At 47.0% G+C, this 25,849-nt stretch overlaps 1 protein-coding gene across 1 annotated transcript in view; it reads right to left on the bottom strand.

The window, feature by feature from the left end:
• The window catches only part of CFAP65 (cilia and flagella associated protein 65), a 29,456-nt gene extending 4,944 nt beyond the window's left edge, over positions 1 to 24,512 (bottom strand). The window contains exons 1-25 of the mRNA XM_026033930.1: positions 24,372 to 24,512; positions 23,590 to 23,692; positions 21,932 to 22,098; positions 20,970 to 21,169; positions 20,144 to 20,289; positions 19,550 to 19,772; positions 18,959 to 19,224; positions 17,867 to 18,067; positions 17,162 to 17,524; positions 15,983 to 16,120; positions 14,935 to 15,180; positions 14,267 to 14,491; positions 13,502 to 13,654; positions 12,403 to 12,568; positions 11,302 to 11,430; positions 10,264 to 10,489; positions 9,230 to 9,358; positions 8,735 to 8,911; positions 8,122 to 8,188; positions 4,099 to 4,209; positions 3,175 to 3,366; positions 2,856 to 3,014; positions 1,415 to 1,558; positions 939 to 1,055; positions 210 to 347 (exon numbers count right to left, since the gene is read on the bottom strand). Coding sequence (XP_025889715.1) covers positions 210 to 347; positions 939 to 1,055; positions 1,415 to 1,558; positions 2,856 to 3,014; positions 3,175 to 3,366; positions 4,099 to 4,209; positions 8,122 to 8,188; positions 8,735 to 8,911; positions 9,230 to 9,358; positions 10,264 to 10,489; positions 11,302 to 11,430; positions 12,403 to 12,568; positions 13,502 to 13,654; positions 14,267 to 14,491; positions 14,935 to 15,180; positions 15,983 to 16,120; positions 17,162 to 17,524; positions 17,867 to 18,067; positions 18,959 to 19,224; positions 19,550 to 19,772; positions 20,144 to 20,289; positions 20,970 to 21,169; positions 21,932 to 22,098; positions 23,590 to 23,692; positions 24,372 to 24,430 — 4,245 coding nt within the window. The 5' untranslated portion in view covers positions 24,431 to 24,512. The remainder of the gene's footprint in view (positions 1 to 209; positions 348 to 938; positions 1,056 to 1,414; positions 1,559 to 2,855; positions 3,015 to 3,174; positions 3,367 to 4,098; positions 4,210 to 8,121; positions 8,189 to 8,734; positions 8,912 to 9,229; positions 9,359 to 10,263; positions 10,490 to 11,301; positions 11,431 to 12,402; positions 12,569 to 13,501; positions 13,655 to 14,266; positions 14,492 to 14,934; positions 15,181 to 15,982; positions 16,121 to 17,161; positions 17,525 to 17,866; positions 18,068 to 18,958; positions 19,225 to 19,549; positions 19,773 to 20,143; positions 20,290 to 20,969; positions 21,170 to 21,931; positions 22,099 to 23,589; positions 23,693 to 24,371) is intronic.
• Between the last annotated feature and the right edge of the window lie 1,337 nt (positions 24,513 to 25,849).

Here is a 25,849-nt window from a genome sequence, read left to right as displayed (position 1 = left end):
AGGATACTGCTCTTGTGTGCGAAGAGCGTGGCTAGAAGCCAAACTTTCTGTTTCCACTGTACACAGGCCAGTAGTGAGACCTTGAGTAGATCAGCGCCTCACGTCCTCCTATTAATGTACTTGGATTTTCTTAAGGAAGGTTTCTTGTTGATACCTGGCTGCTGTTTCTGAACTGAGCTAACTTGGTGTAAAGTTCTGGTAAAACTTACTCTTGCAGGTGACTTTGGCTTCTTCTCAGCCCTCAGGTCCTTCTCTGTGATGGTGAATTCCACAGCCTGACGTTCCCTCTCCCTTTCCCATTCCTGTAGACCCCTCTCATACTGAACCAGGGACTCCTGAATGTACACCTGTGAGGAAAAGCTTCAGTTGCAGGGAGCATGGCCAGAGAGGGGCAGCGAATAACACACAGCATGTCACACTGTCCCCTTGGCCCAGCTCCATACCTGTTCCTCATTCCTCCACCCCAGGAGATCCCAACTAGAGCCCTTTCCAAGCCTCCCAGTTGCAGAAAGAGAAAACAGGTTATAATATACAGAAGACTCAATCTCCTATCAGAGAACACATGGAAAGTGCAGGCCAGAGGAACAATAGCACAAGTCTGTGCTGTCACTAGAATTAAAGCAGCAAGACTTGTTTTTTTATGGATATTTAAGTATCTAATTTCCACTGAAAGGTACTCCTGTTTGAATCCTGGCTTCTAAAAACCCATGTTAAACTCAGAAAGTCCCACGTTGCACGAACACATCTCATCTCTTAAGTCACAGAGAGATTTCAGGCATCAGCAGAGATAAAGCTCATTACCACTGAAAAGTGCTGGACATTACTACAGAGCTAAGAAGGATTCCTGCAGCTGGAAGGTAAATGGTGGGGCCAAGCATTTGGAAAGCTCTGTGACATGCCCAAGTGATGATAAAACACAAGTACCTCCTGGGTCTCACCTCACACACCAGATCTATGCTGTAGAAGGAAGCACTTCCTGATGCTTGCAGCACGACGAAGCAGGGCGTGCTCTCTCCAGGCTGCACAACACCCAAGTCTGGAACAACCTGCAACATCTGGGATAAAAAGTCATGGAAGATCTTTTACTGTCTCATGCCCTTGCTGTATGTCTCCACCTTCCGGCGGAACACACAGTCTTATGGGAATTCCCAGCTCCAGCCCCTTGCAGAGGTATGTGGCGTGAGCTAGCTCCCTTGTCTGAAGAACAACTATGAGCTTCACTAGTAAATGAGATCATGAGGTTCATTAGTGCATGCTCTAGTTCCAGGTTTATGTAACCTCACTGAAGTCCTTTTTTGCATCCTTTTATCCCATCCAAAACCTTACCTTCATTTTTCTCAGCCCTTTCCTTTAATCTGCTGGTACAAAAGCCAGTTCCCTAGGACTGTTTTCTGAGAGGGAACTCAGAACTCACCCCGTTGTCCTTGGGAGCGCCTACACGCCAGGCAAACACAACAGCCTTGCTCTCGGATGTGTTGTTCAGGAAGACGAGTCGACTCACTCTGACGCAGTCTGGGATGTTTCCGAGGCAAATCCTGTGATGTGATAAGGTGGCTACCTGCAGGAAAAAAGTGGAAAGYAGATCTTAGAGCAGTAATGAAAGATGGGATCTGGTCCTCAGAGAATGGCAGTCATGCATCCATCTTCAGGATTCACAGCATTTCATGGACAATATTTCACTCACCCCTTGCTTTTACTGTAACRATTTGATGGGCTGTTTTACTACTTTCCCTCCTGCTCTGGCTAAAATGTCTTTTTACACAGCTGGACTGCAGTGGGCTTGAGAGTACAGTGAAGAGAACATTATGCAGATAGTGGGGCTGGAGGGGATCTCAGGAGCACACAGTAGGACCCAGCTTCTCTTTGCAGCACTTGCTATTCAGGTCTGTTCTTCACTTCAGTGAGCAAAGGTGCCAGCTCTGTGCTTAAGCAAAATCTCCATCAAATTGAGCGTGAGCTCTGGGAAATTGCTGCCTAAATCACCTTGCTGCTGGTATGCAGCCTGTCCCATTCTCCAGGCATAGCACAAACTATTTAATTACGGTGACCATTAGAGGAGCTAACAACTCTTGGTTACAGACATCAGAGCCTCAAGGAATGGCATCTTCCTTGGCAATCGGAGACAGAATTTTAATCATCTTCTATTTGCTTTTCCCAGGAATGCAATCTGCCCTGCTGAAAGCCAAAGAGCATATGCAGCTGTTGCTGGGCTTCGGGGCTAATATCACTCAGGATGGATCCCTTACCTGCCTGGAATATCCCTTCACTCGTGCTGTTCAATGCTAGTTTGCTATACTGGGATCTCTGACTTCAGTTTAATAACAGATCATCCAGACTGGCAGTTCTAGCCAGGCCAAACAAACTTCTGCTGATCTAGTGACGAGTCAGACAAGGGCATTCCTCTGAATATGCCCGAGCTGGTGACTGCCCTGCAGTCTGTGTTCAGGTTACGCATTGCCTGGGTTTGGCTGTGAAAGGGAGGCATCCAGGCTCTGTCTGTATAATTTTCTTTTTTCTTTCTTTTTTTTTTTTGGTAAATTAAGTACCAAGAAAAAGGTATTTTAGCCGAAAATCAGTACAGTAGCTGTGACAGAAAKAGCTTTTAAGAGGAAATTCAGAAGTGAACAAACCTAAAAGCTTTGGTTGTAATGGCAGTGAAAGCAGTCGGCTGGGAGAAAAGCATTTTTCAGGTCAACTGCTTTTATGCGTTGGGCTATTGCTTATGTGCTGAATGTTACCCTATCTCATAAGAAAACTCGCCTGCAATACAGGCTACTGTTAGAAGGTGCCTACATAGTCCTTTTCATGCATTCCTGGACTGATCATATTGCCCATATCACTATACTTGGACTTACCTGCCCAGGAACAGTTAGTTTGTTAGAACCTGGAACTACTGAAGGAGATGAAACTCTGTTGAATGGGGCAGTCTCTCCCATGATATTTGGGTCGTAGCCTACTCCTTGGAAGGTGATCAAAGCTGAATCGCCCCCAAGGATATGGATGGGAACATCAACCTGCCTTGGACAAGATAAGAGGATTAAATCCAGAGTCATATTAGGTACATTTATTTGCTAAAGGACTAATTGACTGAAACTGGACCCTGTCTCACAAGACAATTCACACACTCCTAATCCCCTCAGAGTCTCAGAAATCATGAAGAGAAAAAAATGTTACCGAGTACATTCTAGCTTCCAGGGGCGAGAAGATCCACTCAATGTGATCTGTTGTGCCAGGGGGGATCTCTCCTCTGGGAGTCAGGCAGACAAACACAGGATGCTGAAAATTCTCCTCCTGAATCCTCTCAATGTTGTCCAGCTGGACCTCAAACATCACAGGCAGAGAGCCACCATTGTACAGCTCATAAATCTGGAATCAAGTCAGACAGYGGTGCTTCTTATACTGTGCAGAAGTTAAACAAGTCAACACTTCCCARAGGACTCTGATAAGCATTAATGCTYAATTAATTAGTCAGCTTGTCTGCTARGAATGAGGACACCTCATAAAGTCGGGATTTATCACTGAGACTCTGATAGGAGATTGTACGTGTGCTGATAAACCTTCAGTACATCGATGACTACAGTGCCTCTCCAAGTAGTACTTGGTAAATTCAGTCTTGGGGAAAATTAATACAAATTAGCTAACGGGATCACTGTAAAGTGGATTACTTAAAATGCAAAAGCACTGTTATTTAAAGTGCTCTTAATTCAATTCAGACTTGCTCATTTCTTAGCTAAATTAGGCTGAACAAAATCAAAGCCACTTTTTTTTTTTGCTGAATAAGTGTTTAAGGAAGTTTAATTAATTTACTAATTAAGATTTATTTCCACGGTGCCTGAAGCAGCTAGACAAGACTTCACTGAGATCCAATGTAAGAGAAAAGGGGAACAGCCTTTCCTCAAACCAGAATCCTTATTCTGGCTAGACTGAATGCCAAATATTGTACAACTGGAGATCATAAGAGCAACTTTCCCTATTACCATCCCAGTATTAATCTCAAGGTTCTGCTGCAATGGAATTCCCATAACTTCTCTTATGGGAGACCATTCTGCTTCTTGGATTCCCTCTGCTGTCTGCAGTTTTGGGGCCCACACTGCTCACCTGTGTAGGGGGGTGAGGGCTCCCAATAGCAAYGGGTGTGAAGAGGTGCTTAGTGGATGTAAATTGAACATAGTGCTGCCCTGGTTCCACTGTCACACCGCAGAAGTTGAGCTGCAGAAGAAAGAAACTGTTACTTTTYCATAGCCTTGCCCCTGTTGCTTCCAAATACACAAGGAATCTGAAGAATTTTGTGAGGTATCTGTGTGCAGATAGGTGCAGTAACAGATTTGAATTTGTTACACTAGGGGAGCATGTGGCGAGACATGAGCATGGAGATAGAGAGCTTACTCAACCGTTAGCTCTCGTTCAGAAGTTTTCTGTCTTGTATCAGGGAGATGGCTTCTTTCCCCTAAGGCAGGTACCAGTCTCAGGGTAACGTGCTTCCCTTTGCAAGCATATGATAGAAATTCCCCATGAAAGGTGGTTTCTGCACTGCAAAGGGTAGGGTATACAGCTGTGACAGCCAAAACCTTGGAAATTCAGGATTTTAGGTAAGTTATGGCCTCTTTTTAGAAGAGATCATCTGGATCTCCTTACTATGGAGGAGATTCTGCTCCAAGAAGGCATCTAAAAAAAATCCCCAAAGCTACAAGAAGATTCCAGCTGAATTTAAATGATCAGATAATGATTAACAGCTCAGCAGCCAGGCACTTCAAGCAAAGCAAAGGGATTTATAGTGGTATTTCCTGGGAGGAAAAAAAAGAGAGAGAAAAAAAAAAAAAAAAGAAAGAAAGGAGAAGACAGATACAGAAATCTACATTTGGAGGTAACTGGAACCAAGCTAGAGATGAGTAGATGATCATAATTGATGTGTAATTTCCTGCAAGAACACCCCAAAAGACCCCTGAAGCGTCTGCTCCCTGGAGGCATAGTTTACAAAGTAATCTCAAAGCCAATAATGTTTTTGCATGAGCCATGGGGAGCTGAGTCACAGTCAGTGATTCACGGTTATACAGTTAAGTCTAAAGCATGGCCACATTTTTCAAGTGCAAAAGTGGAATGAGAAGATGCTTGGGATAATAGGTTGGGCAGAAAACTGCAGGAGATACTGTGTCAGCTGCTAAACCACAGATCAGCAGAGGATGCTGACTYCTCCAAGGCAATCCCGTTCAAATTCAGCTTCACAGGAAAAGTAAGGAGGAGCGAGAACAGTGATAACAAAGTCACATACACAATATCATCATTTCATTTTTTTTAGCTACATGAGAGGTCAGCTTCCTGAGGGCCTCAACACAGACACAATGCAGAGAGAAGAACAGGAGCTGACAGTTTCAAAAAGCAAGGGACACGGGACAGGATCCTTCTTGAGCTTTGGGAGCGAGACACCTGTACATATTACTGGAGTCAAAGAACTGAGCTTACAGACTTGCGATTCCACTGGACCACAACTGCTAAGGAAAGACTCTCACCAGCTTTCTTAGACACAGGATGCTCTGATTAAAGGGTTATTTGTTCAAGTGAGACAACTGCAGAAACATGAAGACCTGCTGCAATCCATTCTCCTTCCAGGATGCACAGACCTCATCCCATAGCAATGACCTAGAGCGTGAGAGGATGGGGATGTCAGAGTCCCTGGGGAGCAAAGCTGACTGGAAAACACATGCTCTGTGTGACAACATCTTACAATACCTAATTAGCTGCTATGAAGCGAGATGAAAGCACAGGCAGTTTATGGAACTTATGTGCTAAGGAATTCTCCCTAGGATTCAGCCGTTTCCTCCAGCAAGTTCTGGGAAGCGGCCTGCAGCCACCTCACAGCCCAACACCTGCAACCTGCTGGACTTTTCCAATTGAAATTGCTGAGGGCCACAGATTCTGCCCAGCAAAACTATCCCCAGGCTCTGAGAACAAGGTCACAGCTGCACTGCTGGAGAACGGCCGTGGTGACGAGACAAAGAGCAATCAGTGAAAGCYTTAGACAGCAAGAGGCCCTGTTTCCCTCCTGGACAAGCAAGTGGGCAACACACAAGCTGCACAGAAATTCACTCCTGCAGTCTGAAGAAACTTCCATCAGGAAATCAGGTTTGTTTTCTTCAGAGCATCCAAATCTACTTATCTCAGTGCTGAAATTTSGTCACTGAGCAGAAGATTAAGGACAGAAGGAATTTCTTCCTGAGGATGAATCAGTCATACTGGGCAGTGTGGGGAACACAGAGAAATGAGAGATCAGAACTTGTCCACACAGGTAAATCCATCACAGAGCTGTGATGCACCTCAGAAAATCCATGGACTGGCCTGTAGCTGGCTAACATCACCAGCAAAAGGCAGGCAACCTGCTTTGCAATCTTGAACTGGACACAAGCAAATTCCCTTACTGACGCTGCCCCAGGTTTCCAAAGCTTAACTTTTGGTGTGGTATTGCAGCATTTTCTTTTCTTAAGGCTAGCAGGTATTCGGCAAACTTCAGTGAATTCTAAGGGGGTGGTCTGCTCAGCCCTAGCCTGCGAGTCTAAGCCTGCACTTAGAACAATCTGACAGCTCCATTCTTCATACCATGACTGAAAGGGATGAAGGCACAYTGCGTGCCACCCTTGTGTGCCCCTTCTGCACAATGGGAGCCATTTACACTCCTCCTTTCAAATGGTAACCCCAGCATGYCACCACCACCTGCATTGCTCCAGGTCTCTGGATTGGCCTCTGTAGCTCTTMTTGCCAGAGCTCCAGTGCAGCCAGSTGTCCTTTGGCATCTTCAGGTCTTCCCACCCCCTTTTAGAACATTTTACAGCAATTGTGTGGGGTAGGRTGGCTGCCTGCCTCTGATAGGCACCAAAGCCATCAGTTACTGGCATGGGAGGACATGTGCCCTACTGGCTTTTAGTGCTCCAAAGCCTAATCTCTCACTGGCCAGCTGGCAAAATGCTTGCAGCCACTCTCAGGATTGTGCCAGGCAGGCAGAGCACAGGGAGCCCATCCAAGGGCTTTGAGGGAAGGCACAGTTAAGCCACTGTTTGAACAGCTTGGTCAACGGGATGGATTTTCAGCTGACAACTGTTCTGAAAGAAAAGAAAAATAAAAGAGATGTGTGAACACAATGGTTTCATAGGAAACTTTAGAGACAGACAGGAAGGCTCAGCCGGGCATGAGCTGTGCCCAGCAGAGCACAAGGTGACTTTGACTCTAACTGACAGTTAGAGAGAAGGGGTGAGAGAGAAATGAGTTTCAATCCTGAGGAAATACTCAGGGGAAAAAAACAGAGCAGGATCAGCTCTGGGATGCTGTTAGTAAACAGAAAAGCAGGAAGAGTGAGTAGGAAAYACCTCAACGACTGGCAAGGTGAAGGAAATGGGTGGACAAAGGCATCAGGGCTGCCTGGGAACAGCCAACCAGGAAAGCGGGCACTACCTTCTGGGCTTGGCAAAGCAGCTCTCTCCATACATCCAGAGAGGATGTTCTGCCAGCCTTGTGCCAAAATGTGTCCCAGAACTGCAACCAATGCAGCTGATATATTTGGAGAAAAGTATATTCCAGGGGTTTCTGAAGAAAGGGGAGTGGTGATGAGATGGAGAGATTCAGGAAAACTGGGAAAGAGATGTAGGATGGGCTGYAGAGCTCAACTCCAGGATCACTGTATGGAAGAACTCACCCTGAGGCAGAAGGAAGGAGGGCAAGCAAGCAAAGAAATTCTGCCCATTAYATATATTGAGGTTCAGAAAGCATGCTGAGAATGTAAAACCTGGGAGAGCTGTTTTGGAGTTATTCCAGAGGAGGAAGAAAACCTGCACTAAAAACATCAATAAGATAAATAGGTTAAGAATCAAAAACTGAAGAAAATAGTGGATACTACATCCAAGACGGCATTTTGCCAGTGCGCTGTCATAGCACTCTTTACCAGAGCCACTAGTTTGTCAGAATGCTGATTTTAAATCTCTGTTTGGCCCCCTGTTACCATCTGGTCAATGAGGACCCCCGGGGAAGGCCACGGCTTCCTGTATGCCATGCAGCTTCTAGGGAAAACCCTTAGCTGTAATTTAGCTCCTACCTGCTGCTGCTCTGTAACCAAGCAAGACATACATGCTACCTTACCAGAATCTCACGACCATGAGAAACCTTCAGTAGAACAGGCAGGTGATCAGTGCCGATGAAATCGTGTCTAGCAGAGCAAGATGAGAGACAGAAAAAACATTAAAACCCAATCTTGTGCCCCGGGTTATAGAATCAGGGTCACACATTCCATTAGAGACAATTCATTTCCCTGCTAAAGAGTCACTGTTGCGTAAGGGCCACTGAGACAGAGAGTGGGATAGTTGTGTTTGGGTGGGAATGAGTGATGCAATGTTGATTTTGGTCACACAATTATTTAGATCCAAGTTTATAGACTAAAATCATCTGAAATACCATCACTCCTCAGGTCAGGACTGCTGTGGAAGTCAGGTTGCTTAGATTCCTTCATACAACCCACAGACGCTCAAGAGCTAGGAGCTCTAGCTGATGACAAAAATAACTATGTCCATATGGTCAAAGCCACAAGAAGTACATTTTCTTGCTCATCTCTTTCATACTTGTTACTTGCCCAGTCTCTGATGGGTAAGTGTCATGGGCAAGGAAAGGATCAGCTCTGTAAACCCAGGAGGCTCAACTGGCACTTGCTGTCTTGGCACAAAGCATGAGGCTCTGGAGAGCAAGTAGTTACAGTCACCTGTGTGAGAGCTGGACTGATTCCTCCTGTCCTGGAAGAAGTCTTCCTGACTTGGGGGAAATGCTGAAGAGCTGGTTATCCTGAATTCTCATCTGGTGCAGCTCACGGGTGCTAAACTCAGCATCCTCTGCCCAGTGCTCCATATCCATCTTCTGATCAGAAGGGAAAAGGAAGGCCCTAGGGATCCAGACAGACGGTGAGCAACAGAGACAGAAAACTTCAGTCCAGCCAGGCTTAGTACAACAGGAGGACACACGACATTTCATTTCCAACTTCCTGCCAAAGGCATGTTAGGTCTGACTCGTACAACTTTCTGCCTTCTCTTGCTTGCTTCCCCACCCAAACTCAACAACAGATCAATCGCAGCCCAACAATACAATCCACACCTATGAAATCCATTCCACTAATGTGTAGGTGTCCCATGGTCTTTTGAGTATTTCTGTATACCCAGACAGACCCCAGAGGAAAGGCTGGGCTCTAGCAATCACTGCTTACCACTCAACGGGCACCACACCCTTGTTCGCCAGCAGGAGCATCACAAGGGTAGGCTCCGAATCTATTGAGGCAGCTCCAAAGTTGAAATCCAGCAGGACAGGGGTGTACACTGGAGGAATCGAGCATGTGCTGGTTATTGGAGAAAAAGAAGAAATTAAATTGAGCATGGAAGAAGAGCTGACATGGCATGACCAGGGAAAGGGTCATTCTACATTGGCTTGCTTCCTTACAAGTCTCTAACTTTATGCTCTTGGGTCTTGTTAGACAAAGGACACTGGATGCAAGTGAGACTTTTGGGTCCTCTCCAGTCTATCTTTTATATAAGACTAATTGGAATGAGTGGCCTACTCAGAAGTTCAGAGTCCTGTTTAGACCAGTTTTCGGTTCCCCAATAAAAGACAGACATTAGCATACTGGAAGAAGTCCAGTGAAGTGCTACCAAGAAGGYCAAGGGTTGGAGCACTCCACAAGGAGAGATTGAGAGAATTATTTTTTTCTGTCTAAAGAAGACAGGGGGCTCAGATCATATCTTACTGCTGTCTACAATTRCATGATAGAAGGGTATAGAGAAGAGGGAGCCAGACTCCATCTGGCTCCAGAGGCACACAGCAACAGAATGGGTAACAAAAGAACAAGTCACAATATGACAGATATCTTAGATATCATTGAGGGGGAAAAAAAATCACAGTGAAGGTGGTCCGTTACTGGAAAACTGTGCAGGCAGGTTGCAATTTCTGCATCCTTGGAGATACTCAACATTGAACTGGACAAGGCACTGAGCAACCTGATCTAGTTGGCCACGCTTTAAACAAAGGATTGGACCAGAGACTTCCAGAGGTCTCTCGCAATTAAATTATTCTGTGGCTTCTCTCTAGGAAGGATAAGCAGAGACACAGGAGCAAGCAGCTACCCACATTGTGATAGAATGTTGTAAGAGTGACAGGCAGCAATGAGCTCCAAAACAAGCCAATAAGCACAGCAACTCTGGCTTGTGCTTGTGTCGAGGCTAAGTGTGAGCCCTCTCCTCTTCTCACCTGTGCCTTGTGGGAACTCTGTAGGTGAGCTCACTGGGAGTTGGGTCTCGCTCCAAGTATTCATTCAGTGTGTCCAAGGAAAAGAGTCTCCAGAGCTGCAGCTTGCTGATACCACTGGCACTCCCTGCTGAACAGGCATCTGTGATGCAGAAAGTTGGGTATACGCCTCTTGCTACTATGCTGCAGAGGGGCTGCTGTTCCTCTTTGGTGCTCCCAAAATCTGGAACTAGAGAGGGAAACAACAGAAAGTAGTCAACAATAAGGGGCAGCTGCCTRGAACAGCAAACTGTAGAGCAGCTCTACCTGGGCCACAGAAAGAATGAACTTTCACTGCTTTATAGTTTTACCATGACTGCTAATTTAAAGATCACCGGAGGACTATGAACATAGTCCTTTTGAACAGCATATTTCCACAGCTTAGTTCTGCACTATGTGGAAAAAGAATCTCCTTCGTTGAATCCTACAGCCTAACTGTTTTATGAAGCCCTCCTTGTTTTCACACCAAAAAAGCACTGAATAACTGTTTATATGCCATCTTCTCCATGTTATTCATGTGTTGTTGCCCTTCTCTGTTGTCCAAGCTGTAAAATCATTGTGCAGCTCATCTCTTCCCATACAAACAATGTTCTCTACCTCTGAATATCCCTGCTGCCCCTTTCTGTGTCTTTTATATTTCTACTGTATCCTTTTTCATAGAGGTACTGCTCAAGATCTCCAGTAAGGAGACCACAGAGAATGGGTTGCCTGAAGCTCTCAAATACATTCTGAAGTACATCAGAGACCATGATCATGAAAAGGAGTGGGGAATCTTGTGACTAGAACMGTAGGGAATTGTGTCTCATGGCTCAGTCACATCTAACAAAAACAGCACAGGAAAAGAGACAGCAGGCAGGACCAGTTCTGGTGAATTACTCAGAAGGCAGATTTCTACAAGCAGGACTCATAACATTTGGAATTGGACAACTCAGCTTGTTATGACACAGTCTACTTGACTGGGAGACTATTTTCCCCCCTTTCCCCAAAATACCTGTCCCTCACCTGTGGGGGTACAAATGGCATATTTGATTGACCAGGTGTAATGCAGCTGGCGGGCTGGCTTCACCGTTACTCGGACAAAAGCTTTCGACCTTGCAGGGATAGTCCCTCTGGAGTGATCCAGCTCTAAGGCTGCAGAAGAAAGGAGGTAGAATAAGCTCTTGGCACCACTGATCTCTTACACCACACATGCATCCAGCACATAGATCTCCATACACTACCTGCAATTCAGTCACTGCTTCCTCCACCCACCCTACAATACTTCATCCTTAGGACTAATTTCTGGAGTTCAGACACCCAGACTAGAAGCACAGGCCTCATTCCAGGAGTATCCAAGGCTGCGTTCGGCAGGCAAAGACTAGGATCACAGAGGGATGGACTCCACCAATTCTTCTGGGAAGCCTCAACTCCCTTCTTATATCTTATTTCAAGGTTCAAAATGGTCCAGTTTCAATCACCAAGCTCTGGATGACRCTTTTAACAGCATGACAGAAGAGTCAGTCACCTGTAGCAATCCTCTAAGCAAGAATCAGACGCTCCTAGTGTCAGACTTCTTCCTTCAGTGCACACACCTGGCAGTGCAAGTCACACTCATACCATCAGGTGAGTGTGCAGGTCCTGCCTGCACTATTTGAGCAACTGTCCTCTGCACTTCTGTGCACCTCTGCACAAAAGCACCTTCACATCCTCTGTGAAGTACAAGCAGCCACATTGCACTCAATTATAATTGTCCTCTTATCCGGGCTGTGCTTGGTGGCATGATCCCCTTTGACTWCTCACAGACATTTTTGACTCACTAATTAAGTGATAGGAACAGGCATCTACTTATGTTTTCATAGAAAGACTTTGCCAAGTTAACATGACAAGGAGTATTTCTAATTTTTACCCCGTACTAAATAAGTTACTTGTGTTATTCACACACAGAACTAGTCTCGTGTCTTCTCAAGCATATTTCTATCACATAAAACATGGATAGTTTAAGGTGCACATGAAAACAGTTACAAACTAGCCATCAAGCAGCCCAATTTTTAAGCTCATACTAGAACAACTTTGCAAACAAGAGGAGTCCCAAAGTCCCATTCCACATGAATCTCCTCCAAGTACCGAGTGGATCCTTGCAGACTTCCTCAGGATCACAAGGCCCTGTGATCTGCTGTTCCACGCTGAGTACATAGTTTAGAGAGCAGATCCCATCATTCAGCAGCACAACATCACCGCTCTGCAGGTCACCAACCAGAACATTTCCAAGGTCCAAGCACTCGTTTTGTGCCTACAATAATAATAATAATAATAATAATAATAAAAACAATGTGCAGAAGTTGCTGGTAACTGTCAAGAGCAGCAGTCAAGTGCAGTGGTCACTTATCTCAGTGCCCTTGGCACACACAGGACAGTGCAAAAAGCTCCCTACTTTGTGAGGGGATTCACATGCCCGGGGGAACATTGGAAAATTGTGCACTGGGAGCTGGGCAAGACCTCAAGGGACTTGAYCCCTCCCTCCAAAGCCCTTCTGCTGTTATTTGAGTTGGCAGCTAGGTAACATTTGGCTCATTCTGGTTGTACATATACCAGCAGGAAAGCTGTGCTTGGCACAAGTCTGAGCTCTRCCTTTCTGTCCTTCCATGCCTGTACTAAGAGTCCCTCTCCCTTCTAGCTAGTCACCCACTTCCATGCAATTTATAGTGACTAATACCTCTAAGATCATTCTACCCATCTGTCCAACATGGTTAACACTGAGCAACAACTTGCAAAGTATTGTTTTATTTAGTTCAGGTTCCTTAGGAAACATGCTTAAAAATAAAGGCAGCTGCACAGATCTGCAGTTAAGAGCAGAACAGGCAGGTGTGCTGGCCATGTAGTCATTTAACAGTCAATTCTGCTCCATTTAGAAATAGGACCAACTGCAGAACAAATAAAGAGAGAAGGAGAGCAGACTGAGCTATGGAAGAGAACTGTAATTCCCAAGAAGCCAAAGAGCTTGCCCAGTTCAGTCCGGAAAAGAGCATTTCAGAGTGATCCTTAAGGGTTCACACAGGTTATAATTGAGCTGGCAGGACATTTACAACATGCAGTTGCCATTTGGCTACAAGGGTCAGTTCTCCCACCTCTGGGAAAAAGTTAAAAAAGTCTCTAAGGAAAAGAAAGAGCCCCCAAAGTAACTGAAGATCCCCATCCCCTCCTACCCTGGATCCCAGATCCTTACCCTGATAGCACCCAGCGCTCCCTCTCCAACAATCCTTAAGGTGTAATGGACACTCTGGGGAGACATGGGGACTGGGCTTTCCCTGCCCACGAACACCACCGCTCGCAGGAGATACTTCGTCTTCTTGTCAGGAGCAAAAGTCCAAGCTTGAGCCTGAAACCACAAGCGAGAAGGCGCACGCTCACAGGAGCTCCAGAGTCAAGCCTAGATACAACAACCGTTGCACTCAACGCACAGCCCCTTCCTCCATCACCACTGGCCTGCACTGGAGACACTCTCCCTCTTCAGACCTCCGCTGTTTCTACCGTGTCAGAGGTTCATACTGGGAACACATATTCAGACACTGAAAACCAGGCCTTGGAGATGTGCTGGTCTCAAAAGGCACTAAAGAAATGCAGTAGGGGTAGACAAAAGAGCAGAAGGTGGCCATAAACTCTTTTGTGCTCTCACTTATCTGCTTTCTATCAGCATTTCCTGCTGCACGATCCAGTTGTTACTGTGTCATCACCAGACTCATCCAGCATAACTGGTATCTAATCCATGTTTAAGACACCCATGGTCTTGCAGTCAAGGAGACTCTGATCATGTCTGGGCAAAGTATGGTCACCAGGACATTTGCAAATGCTCTCTAGTGACCCAGCCTAAGACACTGACGGCAACCTTGACATTAAAGGTTGGACTGCGGTCCTCACATTTCTGCTTTAAACACTCCACAGTTGCATCACTAATCAAAATTACRATGATTTTGGTAGAACCCAAACTTGCCATGGCTTCGTAGGGCTGGAGGAGCCCCGTGGTAGGGGTGACAGACAGGATCTTGCGGTGAGACTGATGGATCTTCCATGTAAACACCAYGGGAAGCCTTGAGCAGTTCTTTATGGTATACATTCGAGTGGAGGAGGTCCCTAGGTAGGTAGGCTTGAAGTATAGATTTCCATCACCTTCTAAGAGCAAGTGAAGAGACTCCGCACRGCTTTGGAGGGCAATCTCCTGTGGAATTCATGGAGAAGTAATAGACATTAGCTAGAATCCTCAATTGACCTCTGGAGGGATGTCACAAAGATGTTGATCCTTCCAAAAGGGAAGCAAGAACAAACTGAGGCTGAAGGAGGAGTGAAAGGACCATGGGTTGGGCTGGCAAGGAGCAGTTCACAGTATAGTGACTTCCAGGGGATAGAGACCCAGGGGTACAAAGGCCAGAAGACTTCTGGCACTTCAATGATCATGGTATTGCAGTTTAAAAGTGTGCCATTATGTATACTGATCCCACCTTAAATTATGAAAATATCCTTTCATTCCTATTTCTAAAGGCAAAACCCCCAACTAATCATTAGTAAATATAATAGGGGTTACAATAAAAGTAACTTAAAAAAAAAAAAAGAACAAAAAAATACATGTAAACACCTCTCACTAGCTTCAACTTCCCTCTTTACCTGGGTGTATGCAGGACAGGCATTCAGTTGCAAGGGCAGGACATGCTGCTGCAAGTCTGTGTTAASTGGATGAGTAGAGAGAAAGAAAATCTGGTGATGTCCTGGAATGATGTGTCCCGAGTGAGGCTTGACCAAAACAGAGGGACAGGCAGTTTGRTCCACACAGAAGGTTATCATTGAGGTGCCCGTGTTCATGAGCAGCATGCTGCAGTAGGTGTCAGCATTAGGAGCTACAGGAGGAAAAGCCTGGTGGAGACAAGCAAGGGAATGGTGCTTGCATTGAGTTTTGAAATCAAGCTTAAAGAAAAATCACTTGCTAGGTTGACTCTGAGTCCTAACAGCACTGTCTCATAACCATAGAGAACTCTATAAGTGTTTCTCTTCAAGAAGAGAAAGAAAATCACCCAAGGGTATACAAAATACGTTCCTGTCCCTTCTCAGGCTCTCCTCTGTCAAAGGCTCATGGCACTAATGAAACTACTTTCTATTACACATCATTTTTCTTGATGCCACAGACAARCTGCTTACTGGGACCTATGGGTTCTGCACATATAGTGAACTCCCAGGTTAAGGACAAAGTGAGCTGGAATTTGCTCTGGTTTATGCATACCAGATATAGGTTGTGTGCCCTTAACTGAGAGGTTCTGGAGACTTTTCCTTACTTTCCTGGGTTACATCTAACTTCACCTCATAGGAACAGTTCTCATGCTACAGAAAAAATGCTGGGAGAGTCAGGGAACAGCTTGGATGCTGTYTGCTGCCCTCTGCTTGTCTAAGTACACGCAGAGTGCCTGAAGCATCTGAGAGAGGACTAAGCAGCTTTTCTCTCAGAGCTAAAGAGATTAGTGCAGCCTSGGACACTGGAGCCTGGGAAGCTAATGCAGGACAAGGGGAACCTACAACCATTCTAAGCACAAGTCTTCATGCCTCTGGAAACTCCCAAGACTCTGTGTCTCAGGATGGTGCAATGGGAGACAACATAAAAATTTCTCAATTGGGAAGATAAACCTAAGCATCTCTGCAAAGATCCAAACCACTAGTCACACACCTTGGGGACATCAAGTATGTACCGTGGGATGAAGTGTTCCCGCTCTGCTTCATACGTGTGTGCCCTAAGCCTGACAGTCAGGCACCACGACGGGCAGATGGTAGCATCCTCATCRATGTTCCTGTAGTGTCTCAGCACCTGCAGGCACACAAGGGACACAGCAGAACACTCATGGGAGGAGTGTGGCAATGTACCTCCAAGTGCATGTACTGTCACAAGCTGCTGCTTGTTTCAATGACAGCCCTAGGGCTGGGGAATTGGTTTTCTCTGGAAAGAAGTACTGATCAGTGCAAAAAGAGCAACATGAGGGAACCATTTTCTCAAACAGGTATATCTGAGACATGAAAGATAACAGAGGGACTTAAAAGCTGAAAGATGGACTAGATGATCTCTCTCTCTGTCCCTTTCAACCCAAATTATTCAGTGATTTTGCAGTAGTTGCTTTAGAGTTGAAGGCTCTAAAGACACTCTACTAATGCAGTCTGAAATACCTGCAGATCCTAAACTAAGCAAATAATTATGAAATTACTGAAAAAAATAGGTTCTTACTTGAGCCTAAAATTGCTGACTAAGATTGCTCCCAGAAAACCTTCACACTGTCTTAGATGAAAAATATTTCCAATTTAATCAACAATATAATCAAGATATCTCTTGCTTATCAGGAAGTTTCAGGATGTTGAAACTCCTTCAGTGGAACCTCATGTAGTATGATTCCCACCTCATGCTCAGGAGAGGCTGCAATGATGTACAGCATCCACTTCAACTTTACTTGTTGGGAATAGAGACATAAGCAAGTTACTGCCCATCACCTAGACCTCAGCAACCATCCTTATGCAGCTTCCCATATATGGTGCAGTAATTTACAGTCATTTATTCAGAGAAGTGCAAGTTACTTCACATTCACTGTAACATAAGAGCAGCTGTACATGTGCATATACAAGAGCAGCCAGTCTATGGCTTATTTTCCTGATTTCGCCTTGCCAGGACAAAGATGATGGAGGAGAAATTTTAGCCTGCCACTGTACCAAATCCCTGGCCAGAGGAGTTAGTAGAGATATAAGCTTGCCAACTTCAAAATAYAAAGTTATATTTTAATTTTAGATGCCCCAAAATATTTTGGTGGTAAATAGGGTTTTGCTAGGCTTTTGCTGGGGACTGGTTGTACTAATTCCCACTAACCTTGTAGAAGGCAAAGCCTTCCAACTCCGCTGCATACAGACTGTTTAGTTGAGTGGGCTGGAAAAGGACCCGGAAGGCTGAAGACTTCAAAGGCGGGATGTCACAGACTTCAGGCGTCACTTGAAAGCCACTGCCAYGGCTTGGAGTCCAGGCAACAGTGATCTTTCCCTTGGTATGGTTGGTCACACAGAGAGGAAGAGGCTCTGCTCTGTGGAGCGGCACACAGCAACCAAAATCGTGCTCCCTGGGGCTGACGCTAACGTGAGGGGGAAACAAGGCCAGGTCACTGCTTGCACCATCGTGGAAGTACTCAGCCATGGAGCTGGCCTCGGGATACTCCTCGGGAGGCTTGTCCTGAGGAATCTACAGGATGGAAACACCTTGATGTGAGCAGGGAAAGCAGAACTGAGAGATTTTTTTGTAGGCAATCCTCCATCTGAAGCTTAACATGGCATAAGAAGATCCAGCGACTGAGCTAAAGTAGAGTGAAGTAAAGCAGAATAGGAATAGTGGTTCAGTTCGAGTAGAATCCAGCTGAGGCAGAGAGTGTTGGTACGTGCTGGGCATATTAATAGCAGGATTACTACAGAGATCAGCTTGACACCTGCACATTCTCCTTTATCTATCTGGCCTGTGCAAAGGCAACCTGACATCTGCAGAGAACAGCACCAGGACATCTCAGATTCAAGAAAGGCCAGTTCATACCTCAGGGAGCAGCATCAGGGCTCTCTTTTCATCCAACAGCAGCTTCCCTTCCTTCAGCATCATGCTCAGGATGTCTGGGGGGTAGAAGGTCAGTCCCCTSACTATGTTGGTTTTGTACCAGGAGAGATGTCTTGCTCGAAGGATGGCTGGCTTATCCATGTCTGAATGGCAGGTACCAAAGAAGTCCACATATATAGGTTCCTAGGAAAGCACCAGAAAGCCTTGTAAGAGATGAGCTCTYCTGCAGGGATTCCTTTGCTAATTACACCATCCTAGCATCTCATTCCCAAAGCCACACCTTAGAACAGCTTAGTGCTGTGTGACCTTAGACAGCTGTTTATTTTATGTGCTGATATGGCCCAGAAACTTYGGCATTCAGCACATTCAGTACCTTGGTGCACAGCTAACTTAATCGGAGATCTAGAAGAAGGGAACAGCTGAGGATGGGCCTTGTCACCCTGCAGGCATTRCTGATGGTCTATCCACATCTGTACTGTACTGTTCAACCTGGGAGCCTGCACCATGGAGACTCTGCTCAGCAAGAGCCCAGGACAGGAGTCACAGGAAAACAAATATTATGTATTTTCGGGGCCTGTTAAGAGATATCGATCAGCCATAGTRGGTAATATTTGGAGAACCTGAGATGGGAGAGTCCTGCAGGCCAAGCTCCTAAACCAGGAGCAAGGTTGTAATTAAGAGAGCATGCAGCTACAGTATAAAATAGCTACAGGAAGAGGTGTGCCAGCAGRGCCTAGGTTTGGCATGCTGTGCAAAGTGTTTTAGCACAAATTTTGTTTCTAAGCTTTTACACAGAAACTTGAGTGTTGGGTTTGCTAACTGACATTTGTTTAAAGATGCTTTTGAAATAAGGTACTGGCATCTGCTGCAGCTGACTGGGGTAAAGTCATAGCTATACACACACCAGGCAGCACACAGGCACCAGGCATCAACCTCCATCCTAAAGGCTTCTAGTTTCTAAGGAGACACAGGACCTGAATCATTTAGGACTGAAGAAGTAACATTTCTTCTTCTCCTAAGATGCAAGGTGCCACAAAGARTTTCCTTTGTGATGTTGCCCTTTGCCTCTCATACCTGATGGTGGACAAGGCACAGCACTCTGCGATAATAGCTGATGGGGCGAGCAGGCCGAAACGTCACCTTCAGCACTAGCATCGTTGTGCCCTTCAAGATGCCACAGGGACGATCAATGGAGAAGACACTCCCTCTGCCATCAATATCAAACTGATAATAGGCAGGGGCATCTGAGTTGTTGCTGATTTCCAGTGTCTGCATTGCACTTTCCCCAAGATTGATCCAATCAAAGTCCACGGAATATCGGYGCATGGACACAAGTGGGCCTAGCACAATGACAAGTAAAACAGAGCTGTCACAGCTGTTTCTGTCAACATGTCACAAGCTACTGCTGCACTTAACAGAGCCTCCCAAACCAGAAGCACCTCATCTGCAAACCCATCAGCCCTAGGAACCAGCTGGGCTTCATTCCAATAGTCTCATGTCTGTTATGAGAAAGAGTTAAACCCCAGTAACAGCTAAACATCAGCAGAAGTTCAGTCCCTGACCAAGGGCTATGACAGTCTCTAGTTCTTCCCTTGACCTCAGCCCTTCTCCTACAGTGCTGAGAAGAGGACAGAGAGAAAAAGGAAGGTTGTAATTGTTTGATACCTTTACAGGAGCCAGTCACCTTCAGGACAGTCTGCAGGTGGCACCCAGCAGACAGGACAGTGAAGTAATCAGTACTGTGTTTGCCTACTGTCTGTGGATGGAACCGTATGTACAGCACCAGCTTCCCTTTGGCAGGGACAACACCCTGGGAGATACCACAGGAGAACACAGGATCCTGAAGCAGAGGGTCTTTTGCTCTTTCTATCCTAAAGGGGGCATCAACCTGCAAGTAGAAAAGAAACAGATTAACAGAAGAGCAAAGGGAAGCGAGAATGGCACTGCTCTGAATGCAGCTCCATTTGAATCACACTGATCAGTGAAGACCTGCCCTATTTCTAGCAGAGCTGGAAACACCCCCAAGATGACTGAGGCTGCTACAGCCCAACACAGAAAGGCTGTGCAAACCAAAGCAATCCCATCCAGACGAGCTGCCGAACAGCAGGCTCCRACCATAAGGACAGAATCCGGGCTGCAGCAAACAGATATTTGTTAGTATTTTAACTAGAAGGCAGGCAGCAAGGGCAAACAACCTTGCACAGGGAACCCTGCTAGCAGGCCAAGCCCTCACAAGCAGCAGCCTACCCCTATACATACCACAGAGACGTTGCAGATTTCTACCCACTTCTCCACGGTGGTGCCCACTGGCACTGAGCCAAAGCAGAGCACGTCCCCACAGTGCCGTGGCTGCCCGTCTTCACAGGGTTCTCCTGGCACATCCACCCGCAGGTAGGGGTATYTAGCTGTTAGAAGGGATAGTATTACCAGGTCAAGAGAGAGAGGTGGAATCTCCATCCTCAGTTATTTAACACTCAATTGGAAAAGCCTTTGAGCAACCTTAGCTAACTCTGAAGTTGAATCTATCTTTAAAGCTGGCCTTGTTTTGAACCAGGTAAGCTCCCCTCCACCATAAATATTAATACTTTGAGAAACATCTTTTGTTTCTCAGTGGCCAGGTAATGCTCTTTATGCCCCTTTACAGACAAAGAAAACTGGCAAAGASTTGAACATGAAACTATTGTGGTTATTCTAGATCACAGCCTACTTGGATCCAGAAAGCTTTACAAATCCCCCTCTGGCAGAGACAGAAGGAAGAAAGAATGCAGACAAGACCAACAGTTTCTGGAGGTTTTTCTATTGTGCCAATGAACTCATCTCATTTCTTCCTATCTGTCAGCTTAACTAGGGAACAGAAGTGCCAATCTGACCAGAGTAGGCCACAAACCCTGCTGTCTCTTCAAAACATTATTTCCAAAGTGATAATAATATATTRGAGAATTTCACAGGCCACTTTGCAGTCATCAGTGGGTTGTGCAAGCTGCAGCATGGCCCCAGAGCACAGTGCCTTGATGTAATTCTGGGGAATGAAACTCCCCCGTTCTGGATGATACATATTTGAGGGCTAAATGCAAAAATGTCTCACACAGGGCTCTTAGCTGAATACTCCTCTTCTGCTTCTCTTCATCTCCAAACCAGCACGTTGCTTCCACATTATACAACACAGCTACCTTGGGCTGGAAGACCACCTTTACCATGCACTCAGCCCCTGGGGTCAGCAAGCCACAGTCAGGAATCATGTGGAAAGGGCTTGGTGTCCTCCAGGCAAACACAGTGGCAAGATCACTAGAAAATGGAGACACATTTTAAGCAGACAAATGGATTCTTAACTATCTGTGTAATCATATGTAGAAGGGACATTTCCTCAATGCTTTCAACAGACAAATGTGACCACAATGAGATCTGACAGGTGTCTTTGGTCAATTCAATCTGTTTTTCTACCTCTTATCCCTGTGAGCTCTGAAGGAGCAGGGACCAGCTCTTAAGGCAGCTAGCTGAGCACAGAAAGATGTAATCCCAAACTGTTCCCAGTTACATAGTGAGCACTGTAGCTGTTTCAAGGAAGGATGTTGGTTCTGAAGGCAACAAGATGCTGAATTACAATAATAAGTGACTGTCAATCAGATCAGGAAAAGCTCCAATTCTAGTGAAATTTATTCTACAACAGCTTTTCCAGTTCCTTTATGTGCTCCCTGAGAATTCTTTCAATGCAGACAGAACTCAGCAGAGGGCCTATTACTAAGCAACTTTGATTTGAAAGGCTGTTTCCCACTGTCACCTCCCAGAGACAGGCAGTCTGCTTCAGCAGACAGGAATGCAGCAACAGCCTGGTTCATCTTGACAAAACTGGACACCCCTCTGAGTCTTCCCTGGATGTCTTAACAGACGGGTGTGGAGAGGGGATATTTCCTGAAGGATGATATTAGCCTCAGATCAAGGCAAAAGCTAACAACAACTGAAATGAGCTGTATCAAACGGAGGGCCCAAGGAGGAGGCCAAACACCTGACAAAACAGAAAGAGGGGCTGCTCAGCCAAGTCCCACTCACCCCGTGTTGCGCAGGGGGAACGTTGCCTCCGTGACGTTGTAGACAGCACAGAGGGGCAGGTGGAGAGCAGCTGGGAACAACAGGCAGTGGCGGGGCAGCGTGGCACGCAGAGTAACAGAGAACTCACCCTCAGCCTTCTCGAAACGGATGCTGTCTTCATACTCCCTCTGCACAGAAAAGCAAGAGGAGACGGCAGTTAGATGGGCTCCCCTCTTTGAGGGGCTGCAGCTCCTCCCATGAGCCCCACCACTCGAACCTTGCTTCTGGGCAAGTGGTGGGAACAAAACATGTGTGATGGAGGCATYGGGGAAGGCAGCTGTGCAGGACAGAGCATGGAAGAGGCAGCGAGTAAGGTGCTCAGGCATACTCCTCGCTGCATTCCTCTCAGGGAACACACAAGCACCCTCAGAGAGCACAGTCTGAGAGTACAGTTGTTTAATCTTGCTTGTTTTGATGCAGAGGGACATTTTTCAATCCTTTCAAGGTTCAGATTGAGCTTAGCTAAAACAATGCACACTTCTCTGCATCTCCACAAGCACAGAAAAATTAGTCTTCAATTAAGTGTCTCGCTGGTGAAGCACTTAAAGGGGATAACAAACCACTTAAAGGTGGAGTGTTGATACCACCACACACAGATAGCTCCAGAACTCCTGCTAACTTGCTAAGGCAGAAGGAATTGCAAGATCTGCATGTTCTGAGCTCCCTCATCCTCACTCTTGCTGAGTACCCCTTACACAGCTATGGAAGGACCGTGGGCACTGCAGCACACACAGTCCCTGCTCTCTCGACCACAGGGAGAATCCTGCTCTAGTGAGGATGGAGCACAGACAAACTCAAACTCTCCACTAAAAACACAACAAGGTCATCAGCTTATTTCATAAAGGGAACACTGAACAGTCATCAGCAAATGGTAATAATAAGAGACCAGGACACAGGGAATTTACCTAGTCATGACATCCTACATCCAGGACATTGAGACAGGCAGGTGTGGCAAAGAGCCAGAGATCAAGACTCAAAGTCAAAACAGACACCAGAAGTGAGATGAAAAACCAAGGGAAAAGGCTGATAACAAGACCTGTTGCTGTCAAAAATGAAGCTCAAAGGGAAACCACTCCACTCAAGAAAAGGGAGGCCCTTAACATACTCCCTCATAGAAAAATCAGTAGTTGCTGAATATACCCCAAGGCAAGTGGCTTTGGGCAGTCCTGTGACAAAGCAGAAAGCAAATTCCTCAACAGTTCAGTAATAAAACCACTCAGTACAGGCTTCAGAAAAACAAAGTTGGGGTAGGCAATTCAAGTCCTGTATTCTCAGCCAGAAGCAACACATGTGTGTACGTGGAGCACAGGGGGAAACAAAACAAAAATGGAAAAAAATAACAGTGCTTTTTCTGAAGATCCCTCTCAATTACTGACAAACTCTGCAGAGAAACCAGGGATTGTGGCTCCCTCAGCTGTTGGAGGTGCAGAGAAAGCAGGAAGGCCACACTGGGTCTCCGTTCAGAGCACAAGCAGAGGCTGTCACTCTCCAGTGTTTCCACACTAAAGACAGATTCATTCAAGTGAAAAGAGAACACAAATGATGAGGGAAACAGAGRCCAATCCCCCTCCTGGAGGCCAGCCTGAGCACAGACAGCAATTCTGATGTAGCTGCCTTACCTTTTCAGTGGGACGGAAAATGACGGGCAGAGTTAAGGACATACCCGGGCTCAAAACAATCGGCTGTGGAAAAACAGTGACGAAGACTCGTGTGGAAGGACATCTAGAACGAAAAAAAAAAGAGAAATTATCTGACAGCTTAAAGCTGTTCTTATATTAGAAATCAGAAAAGAGAATGCCAAGGAGAATCCCAAACACCAGGCCTTCGTGATTAGAAACAATTTACAGGCCTGCTGGTTTGCTCAGCTGCTGGATTTGCCCTGCAAATCCCAGGGAACGAGAACTCAGATGTGCTGGAACCCATTTCCAACCCTAAATACGTATTCCTTTTTTGAACCATATTCTGCATTCCCAGATCATGCCACATGATCCAAGCACTTATTAAGCACAGTAGCAYTGGAGCCTCAGAGCACAGAGTGTCACAGGGATTGCAGCATCCAGAGGGACTCCTGCGAGCAGCGGGTTCGGGACACATGAGCGACTGGCTGGCAAACGTCCACAACTGAAATCGCACTAGACTGGAAATGGCTCACAGACAGAAGTATCAGCAAAACAGATTTTTAAAAAGGCATTTTAAGAAACTCCTGCCAGGAACAAGGGCTGTGTGACTGATTTAGCAGGTTTCGATGCATGTGTGTGCTCACTGTCTCCAGCCAGGAGCCCAACGGGGGGAACTGGTAGACYGGGCCAAGGCAGTGTGTTAAGGTGACTGGTACAGCAGGAGGGATAAGGATGTAATGAGAGAGCATGGAACATAAAGGAGAAGGAAACTTTCCACACACCTGTAACTCAGCTTCTGTGTTTTCACATGAACGTTTTTCAGGATTAGATGTTTGATCATCTCTTTTCCAAGCTCCCAGCCATGCCAGCTGAGTGTTTCTGCCACCTCAATGCCCCAAAACACGGCCTTTTTCTCCTTGGCCTTTCTTCCAGATTGCTTTGGAAGTTGCTGAGGGGACCCTAGCAGTTTCTGAAGGAGGAAGGAGAAATCACTCACTTGTTTTTCTATTCCAAAAGGCTCTGGCAGAGAACAGAAGGGGCCACCGTGTGGCAAAGTGCCAGGAGTCAAGGAGAGCCCTGACAAACTCTAGATGCCCTGGTTGATGCACGTTCGGGGCACACCTCGTCGGCACCAAACCCTATACATGCTGAGGGACACCATGAATTAAGGAAGCAGCAGTGGGATATTTTTCTAAATTCCACCCCAACTCGTGCTCTGCCAGTAACCCCAGCTACGACCATGGCACCGTTGCTCTGCCACTCACCTTCCTGGTGCGGCCACAGCAGAGCTTCTGGAAGGAGCCCGAGCTCTGGYGCTCCCCACGCGGCTGGACAAGCATCTGGAAAACAGGAGGCAGGAGCACCCTTGCTCAGCTGCTCCCCCGGACGCCGGCAGCGCCTCCGGCCCCGCTCCAGCCCCTCGCCRCGGCTCAGGGCGGCACAGCCGCCTGCGGGCACAGCCGTGTGCTGGGTCCCCAGCCACGTCCCCACTGTGCCCACCGAGGCCAGCCCTGGTCACCCCAGCCCGGCACAGCCCTGGGCCAGGGGGCACCCTGACCCTTTATAGCGCAGCCCTGCCCAGCTGGTCTCCTATAGCAAGGCTCTGCCTCGTCCCCTACAGCTTCCCTGGACCCTTGCAGCCCCACGGGGAGCCTGTGGCACAGCCCTGGGCCCTGCAGTAACGCCCTGCCCAGCTCCCCGCAGTACAGACTGCCCCTATAGCCCCGCCACCCCCTATAGCCCTGTTCCCCCCTATAATCCTGCAGGCCCTATAGCCTCACAGCCGCTATAGCCCTGCCGCCCCCTGCTGCCCTGCCCTCTATAGCCTTGCTTCCCTCTATAATCCTGCAGGCCTCACCACCCCTATAGCCCTGCAGGCCCCTATAGCCTTGCAGGACCCTATAGACTCGCCGCCCCCTATAGCAGCCAGACCCGGGCCGCCGGGACCCCTGTAACGCGTCCCCAGAGCACAGCCCAGCCGGGCCACGTAGCCCCAACCCACCCCTATAGCCCGGCCCGGCCCGACCCGGTCCGGCCCGGCCCGGCCCGGCCCGGCCCGGTCCCGCCTCCTGCGCCCACCCCCGCGGCGGCCCTGCGCGTTGCTATGGGAACCGGACGCGGCGGCGTCGCCGAGGCAACGACGGCGGCCGCCGAGGGTCAGTTCTCGCGGAGGGCGCAGGCAGTGGCGACGGCCTCCAGGGGGCAGCGGAGGGACGCGCAGAGGGAGGGAGCAGCGGGAGTGCGGGCGGGGATGGGGATG

This window comes from Nothoprocta perdicaria, unplaced genomic scaffold (assembly GCF_003342845.1).
Source record: "Nothoprocta perdicaria isolate Ctin4 unplaced genomic scaffold, notPer1 scaffold_0, whole genome shotgun sequence".
Lineage (NCBI taxonomy): Eukaryota > Metazoa > Chordata > Aves > Tinamiformes > Tinamidae > Nothoprocta > Nothoprocta perdicaria.
The sequence above is the reverse complement of the archived record's forward strand: the minus strand, read 5'-3'. Positions and strand labels throughout refer to the sequence as shown.